This window comes from Labeo rohita, chromosome 4, assembly GCF_022985175.1.
Source record: "Labeo rohita strain BAU-BD-2019 chromosome 4, IGBB_LRoh.1.0, whole genome shotgun sequence".
In the NCBI taxonomy this organism is placed as follows: domain Eukaryota; kingdom Metazoa; phylum Chordata; class Actinopteri; order Cypriniformes; family Cyprinidae; genus Labeo; species Labeo rohita.
The window spans coordinates 39513240-39521057 of record NC_066872.1 but is presented as its reverse complement, the minus strand read 5'-3'; the positions used below and the strand labels follow the sequence as shown (position 1 = coordinate 39521057).

General features: G+C 31.2%; 1 protein-coding gene across 14 annotated transcripts in view; it reads right to left on the bottom strand.

Moving 5' to 3' along the window:
* Positions 1–1242: 1242 nt before the first annotated feature.
* Positions 1243–7818, bottom strand: part of mical3b (microtubule associated monooxygenase, calponin and LIM domain containing 3b) — a 39050-nt gene continuing 32474 nt past the window's right edge. For 7 of the 14 annotated variants that reach the window (XM_051107408.1, XM_051107409.1, XM_051107407.1 and 4 more), the window contains 9 exons: positions 7653–7703; positions 7336–7575; positions 7165–7258; positions 5392–5442; positions 4821–4886; positions 4601–4693; positions 2609–2708; positions 2419–2492; positions 1243–2313 (listed from right to left, as the gene is read on the bottom strand). In XM_051107408.1, the coding sequence (XP_050963365.1) occupies positions 2129–2313; positions 2419–2492; positions 2609–2708; positions 4601–4693; positions 4821–4886; positions 5392–5442; positions 7165–7258; positions 7336–7575; positions 7653–7703 (954 nt within the window). In that variant the 3' untranslated portion in view covers positions 1243–2128. The remainder of the gene's footprint in view (positions 2314–2418; positions 2493–2608; positions 2709–4600; positions 4694–4820; positions 4887–5391; positions 5443–7164; positions 7259–7335; positions 7576–7652; positions 7704–7818) is intronic. The other 7 variants (XM_051107420.1, XM_051107419.1, XM_051107411.1 and 4 more) reach the window with 6 other exon arrangements.

Genomic DNA, 7818 nt, shown 5'->3' with positions numbered 1-7818 from the left:
GATGACAAACTAAATTTTGTGAGTTATTTATTTTATATACATTGTGTAGACATTTTTGCACGCCACTTACTAAGACATTTGGGTCCAAATACAGTTAAACACTGAACTGTATATATATATATATATATTATTAATTAATTTTAATTTCTTCAAATAAGCATTAGAATTAAATATACAAATAAATAAAATTGTATAAAACTAGACATATTAACAACGTTTTTTCCTAAACAGAATTTTAGTAATAATTTTGCTAATTACATCTAAATTTTGACATTTCGACATATCGACATGTTTTGACATTTGACGTTTTTTGACATATTATGACATGTTATAACGTTTTTATTGTCACGTTTTTGTTTGCTAATTAGTATTAGCATTATAACCGTTTTAACGACAGAAGTATGACATATGACGTTTTTGACGTTATGACATGTTTTTAAATAGTCACGTTTTTGTTTGCTAATTAGTATTAGCATTATAACCGTTTTAACGACAGTATGACATATGACATGTTTTTGACATGTTATAACGTTTTTAAATTGTCACATTTTTTGCTAATTAGTATTAGCATTATAACTGTTTTAACGACAGAAGTATATGACATGTGGCATGTTTTTTGACGTTATGACATGTTTTTAAATAGTCACGTTTTTGTTTGCTAATTAGTATTAGCATTATAACCGTTTTAACGATAGAAGTATGACATATGACAAGTTTTTGACATGTTATAATGTTTTTAAATTGTCACTTTTTTTGCTAATTAGTATTAGCATTATAACCGTTTTAATGACAGAAGTATGACATATGACAAGTTTTTGACATGTTATAACGTTTTTAAATTGTCACGTTTTTTTTGCTAATTAGTATTAGCATTATAACTGTTTTAACAGCAGAACTATGACATGATGTTTTTGACGTTATGACATGTTTTTAAATAGTTTTTATTTTTGATTGCGTATTAGTATTAGCATTATAACTGTTTTAAGGACACATAAATATACGACATGTGACATGTTTTTTTGACGTTTTAAATTATGACGTTTTTATTTTTTATTGCTTATTAGTATAAACATTATAACTAATGTTTTAATGACAGAAGTATATGACGTGACATTTTTTGACATGTCTTTAAATTGTCACATTTTTGTTTTTATAGCTTATTAGTATTAGTGTTATAACTGTTTTAAAAACAGAAGTATATGTCATGACATGTTTTTTGACATATGACGTTTTTAATTTGTCAATTTTTGTTTTTATTATTATTTGCATTAAAACAAATGTTTTAAGGACACAGAAGTATATGACATGTAACATGTTTTTTGACATACAGTTGTGTTTTTAAATTATGACCTTTTTATTTTTTATTGCTTATTAGTATTAGCATTATAACAAATATTTTAAGGACACAGAAGTATACCATATTCATGGCTTTCATGGCAAAAAACAAACAAAAACAAAACAGCGGTCAAATGAAAATATAATAGTCCATACATTTTTCTCAAAAGAAAGGTTGTTTAATGCAAGTACGTTTTACAGAATTAAATATACAGCAAATAAATTCTGTGCAAGTGCTGTAGATTATGCAGAGAAAATCAAGATGATTAAAAAACCACACATTTCATTCAATAAATGAATGCGTATTAATATTAATAATGGACATTTGTGTGTATCGTTAGCTTATACAGGTTAAACAACAGAAGTGGTTGTAAATCAAGTCCAAATAAAAAAGGAAAAACATCCCAAATTATACATAAAAACAAGCCTTATTTTGCATATCTAAGTTTACATGCATCAGTCTGTACTGTACATAGACAACGTGGTTATGTATGCCATTCCATATTCATTTCTAGGTAAAATTACAGATGTACCTTAACTTTATCAACAAAGAGAGCAAACTAAAAGATGTTCCTTTGCATAGTAGCGTAGCAGTCTTAGAGTAGCGTTATTTGGCAGCAAGACATTGCCATTTGTCCTAATCAGAGTCCTGGGATACGCAGTTGCACATATGACCCAGGGTGCAAGTGGATGGGCCGGTGTGGACGGATGAAAACAGCAGCTATGTATTTCGGTTGCACAAACAGACAGAGTAGCCCTTCAAGCGGTATGATGACATTCGTGCATGTGTGAGTCAGTCCCAGTGCAGACTGAAGCCCTTAGAAAGCATGACGGCCTCCAGGTCATTGTCTTCCTCTTTTTCCCTCACTCGCTGCTCCTCCAGCAAAGCCACCAGCGCATCCCTCTGCTCCACCACATCCAACATCTCGCTCAATATACGCCTCTCCTCCGCCAGCTCATCCTCCCCCTTCAGATGGTCTGAGAGAGAAAAGGAGGTGCTGTGAAATTGTTATTAATTGAAAACCACTATGAGAGAACACCTCCGAGGAAGTTGAACTATTAATATCCTCTGCGTGTACTAACCGTCCACCGCCATGCGCTCTCTCAGCTCTTGCTGTAATCGGCTCTGCCTGTCCTCCAGCTCCAGTTCACGTGCACTGCGTACAGACCACATAGATGTGAACAGAGCAGTCAGACAATACTGAGAAACAGAACACTTATGTAAAACCTGATGTAATCAGATCATTAAACATTCAAACCGTTGAATACTCACAATATCATGAGCTCAGATTCATAGCGCACCAAAGCATTCTTCTCCTGCACCAGTTTAAACCACTGATGCATTAAGCTAGGGTCATCTTTCTTTCCCATTCCTATGAGAGAGAGGAAGAGGAGGATGGGACACTGTATTTGATGGACATGCTATCATGCATATGCATGAATATGCTTATAAACAGGGTCCAAATAAACACGTTGAGCGCTAAAACGCATTTTGTCTCTCATTATAACATGGCTAAACTATATGAATCGTAGTGTGAAAGCTAATGAAAGGCATGCAAATCAAATGAAAAACATTTATTTTAATATTAATTTTGAAACACTTTAAAAGCACTAAAAACATACAATTTTTACATTTTTAAAGTGTTTTTAAATTACTACTAAAATAAATAAACAAAATACAAATATTTTAAAAATAATTACATTTTTAAAAAATAATTGTATTATTTTTTATATCAAATATTTTTGTTTTTCATTTGACTTGCATGTCTTTCATTATCTTGTTTTTAAATTAATATAAAAATATAGATATAATACAAATATTTTATAAATATTTTTATTATTTTAAAATTCTTGATATTTTCTTGATATGTTTTTCATTTGACTTGCATGTCTTTCATTATCTTTTCAGTGCTTTTAAAGTGTTTTTAAAATAATATTAAAATAAATAAATAAAACAAATATTTTACAAATAAATAGACATTTTTAATAATTGTATTTATTTATTTTTTAAAAAACATTACAAATATTTTATAAAAAATATAAAGATTTTTAAAATTATTTTAAAAAAAATTCAGTTTATTAATAAAATATTTGTATCATATTTATTTGTTGTAATATTAATTTAAAAACATGTCAAAAAGGTGATTTTACACTAAAATAAAAATTGGCTTTGACTTTTGTTCCTCAATATAAAATAGCTAAACTATAGATAAAGATAATAGATTGAAAGATAATGAAATACATGCAAGTCAAATGAAAAACACAAAAAGATTTTATTAAAAAAAATAAAAAGATTTATCATTTTTTTTTAAATTTATTTATAAAATATTTGTATTTCATTTATTTATTTTAATAATAATGTAAACCATGTTAAAAAGCTAATTTTGCACTAAAATACAAGTAAAAATTGGCTGTTGTCCCTTAATATAACATGGCTAAACTATAAGAATGATAGTGTGAAAGATAATAAAAGACATGCAAGTAAAATGAAAAACAAAAGAATATAAAATATATATTTAAAAAAATCTATAAAAATATTTTTTAATTATTAATTTATTTTTATGTATTTATAAAATATTTGTATTTTATTTATTTATTTTAATATTAATTTAAAAAGCAATTTTTGAACCCTGTTTATAAACCACACTTCTGTTCAAAAGCCTGGGGTCGGTAAGACCTTTTAATGTTTTTAAACCTCTTGAGTCTCTTATGCTCACTACATCTGCATTTATTTAATAAATAAATTGTGAAATATTATTACAGATCAAAAAAACTGTTTAAAATATTTTAAAATGTAATTTAAATGTAAATGTAATTTATTCCTGTGATGCAAAGCTGAATTTTCAGCAGCCATAATTTATAAATCTTTTTTCAAGATTTTTTGATGAATAGAAAGTTCAGAAGAACAACATTTACAGTATTACTTTTGTAATCTTACAAATGTCTTTACTGTCACTTTTGGTCAGTTCAATGCATCCTTTGCTGAATAACAGTTAATTAAAAACTTACTGACCCCAAACTTTTGAACAGTAGTGTATATAAATTTATCAAAACGTGCAAGCAGACAAAAACAAGACTGGACAATAATACAAAAACATCTGCGCACACATACACACTGTCAGTTCCCAACAATTCCCAAATAAGACAGGATGTGACATTTTAGATGTACTGACAGCCATGCAGATCAATGACGTGTCATGCCCATGCAACTCCATCGCAAAAGGATACAAAATGAAATTTAAGATTACAGGAGAGAATAACGTACTTAGCTGGTGAAGTGGAGGTTCTTGCACTACATAAAGAAAAAAGACTGTACAGACATAAACTGAATGATCGTGTTCTGTCCCTTTAGCTTTGGCTGGCATACAGCAGCACGAAGGAAGGAAAAGAAGAAAGGAGAGAAAGGTAAAAGGTTTCAGAAATGACTGCTATTACAAAATCCACACTAGAGGTGTGAGACAGGAAGGAGACAGGGGAGGTGTTACCTTCTGAGGAACAGCAAGGACAGAGATAGACAGGCCTTCTACGAGGGGAACCTAGAAAGGGCTCGACTATAGACCGCAGAGACGGGCAGAAAAAAAGAAGGAGAGGAGGGATTCAGGGATTCAAGAACGCAACCAAGCAAGGATGAGAATAATGGAGGAATGAGAGGTGAGAAGCTGAAATGGGTCGAGTTGGATGTTCATGTCCAGGCAGTGATCTGACTGACAACCTGCTGTGTCAGAAAGTAGGCCACTAGAGAGATTAGTCGAAAGTAAAAGCTAAAATAGCTTGTAAATATGCCATCTACCCCGACTTAAATCTGTCTGTGTATTTCCAACAGTATCTCATCTTACAAAGTCACATCCACCAGACAATACAAACCTGCTAATGCTACCAATAGCATCTACAACAAAAAAGCAGACAGGACAAAAAAAAGCCAGAAAGCTTGTTTTTCTACTACTGTGTTAACATAAAGATACCAAAACAGCTGTTTAATTTGCGTTAACACATTTTGAACCTACATGTTTTTGTTAGTTTCATTAGCATAAGCGCTAAGTCATGTGTCGTACATACCACCCAGATGTATGTCCAAAAGGTTAGATGTACTAGAGTCTCCCCAGAAGTCTATATCATGAGGAACGACACGTCATGAGGATTGTGAACATTAAAAGTTGAAGAAAACAAAATATCCTGCACCGTCTCTATCTTTATGCAAAGATGCTAATGCAATGAGCGTAGCAATAACAAATGATAGGCAATATGTTTGTGATGAATATAATCAAACATATAATGGGTATGAACAAGGAGGGATGATGACATTTCATAGTACATCTTATATATTGTAAGAATGGCTAAATTATATTAAATAAATTAATATAGTAAAAACATATGTGAGATTTAAGCTTAAAACACAAGATACACTTTTCAAGATACTTTCTATTAAAACAAGCCAACGTCTGTTAAAAAAACCCAGCTTAAACCAGCTGGTTCGCTGGCCTTTTGGCTGGTTTTAGAGTGGTTTTGGGATTCTTATACCTCTGGTCAGGCTGGGAAACCAGTTTGGACCAGCTAAGACCATCTTACACCAGTTTAAAAAACAGTTTAGGCTGGTTTAAGCAGGCCTTTTTAGCAGGGTTAATATCTCACACAACTTATCATTATTATTTACATATTTATATTTATTTGATTATATTACACAAAATTATATATTTATTATTATTTTATTTATTTTTATTTATTGTATTATTTATCAGACAAAATGATTAAGAACAGGATTTTGCATCACAATTTGCATGAAACAACATATACAAGTTATATTAAAGTTATGTAAAATAATAAAATAATTTAATATAATGTGTACTATAATAAATACACTGCTGTTTAGAAGTTTGGGATCAGTAAAGTTTTTAATGTTTTTAAAGTAGTCTTTTCCGCTCATCAAGGCTGTATTTATTTGATTAAAACTACAGAAAAAACTGTAATATTGTGAAATATTATTGCAATTTTAAAAAGTGGTTTTCTATTTTAATTTAATTTAAAATAGAATTTATTCTTGTGATGCAAAGCTGAATTTTCAGCATCATTACTCCAGTCTTCAGAGTCACATGATCCTTCAGAAATCATTCTAATATGCTGATTTATTATTAATTAATTAATTAATTTTTTTGGAACCTGTGATTTTTTTTTTTTTTTTTTTGCAGGATTCTTTGATGAATAAAACGTTAAAAAGAACACCATTTATATCAATAAAAGAACAAACTTTAAAAGAAATGAATACTTTAATTCAGCAAGGATGTGTTAAATTGATAAAAAAAAAAGAACTAGTAAAGACTTGTATTGTTAAATGCTGTTCTTTTTAACGTTTCATCATCAAAAAAATCTTGAAAAAAGTATCACAGGTTCCAAAAAAAATAAGCAGCACAACTGTTTCCAACACTGAGAATAAATCAGAATATTAGAATGATTTGTGATCATGTCACACTGAAGACTGGAGTAATGATGTTGAAAATTCAGTTTTGCATCACAGAAATAAATTATATTTTAAAGTATATTAAAAAAGAAAACTTTTATTTCAAACTGCAATAATTTTTCATAATTTTACTTTTTTCTGTATCTTTGATCAAATAAATGGAACTTTAATGAGCAAAAGAGACTTATTTAAAAAAACATTACAAATCTTACTGATCCCAAACTTCTGAACTGCAGTGTACATGACATGATGTTTAAAATAAAATTAAATAAGTTCTCAATCTTGCCCAATTAATTAACAATTTAAAGGTTTCTATAAAATTATAATTCCTGAGGCTCATTTGCTTAACAAAAAAGCAACAGGTGGTTGACAGGTACCTGCTTCTCCTCTGAGTGCTTTCTCCACAGCTATACCCTTCTCCTCCAGCTGCCTCTGCTTGACCTCCACCTGCTCCAGTTGACGCTGGATTATCTGAGATGACATACATAAAAATCAATATGCATTGCTAAAGAGGCACATACTGTAAACAAGCATGCTTTAACACACACCTGCGCCCTGTGGAGCCTCCGTAGCTCCTCCTGCTTGGCCTGTCTGCGCGCTGCTCTCTGCACTCGGCGTGTCAGCCTGGCGTTGAGTTCCTCCTCCGTTTCTGCTCTCTGAAACAGCGTGGTACAGAAACTTATGCTGGAAGGGTCCGGGAACGTCACCAAAACACCTACCAACTCTGACGGACATGACGACACTGGGGTGTCCACCTTGGTTGGCAGCTCTGGCAAAACACTGCATTTCTATTGAGGAACAAGATGCTGAGTGTTGCTGATTCAGGTTAAAGATGCTCAACATGTGTTAAATAAGAAGATGCTACCTTAACAGCATATGCCCTCTTGAACGCCAACGCATGAGGCACGTAAAGCGACTCGGGAGAGAGAAGGCAGAAACTGAATTAATCTAAACTGTATTTTGAGTACAACAGCTAAACAGTGCTACAAAATACACATCTGTGTGCTACCAACCACAAGCTACAAGCTACT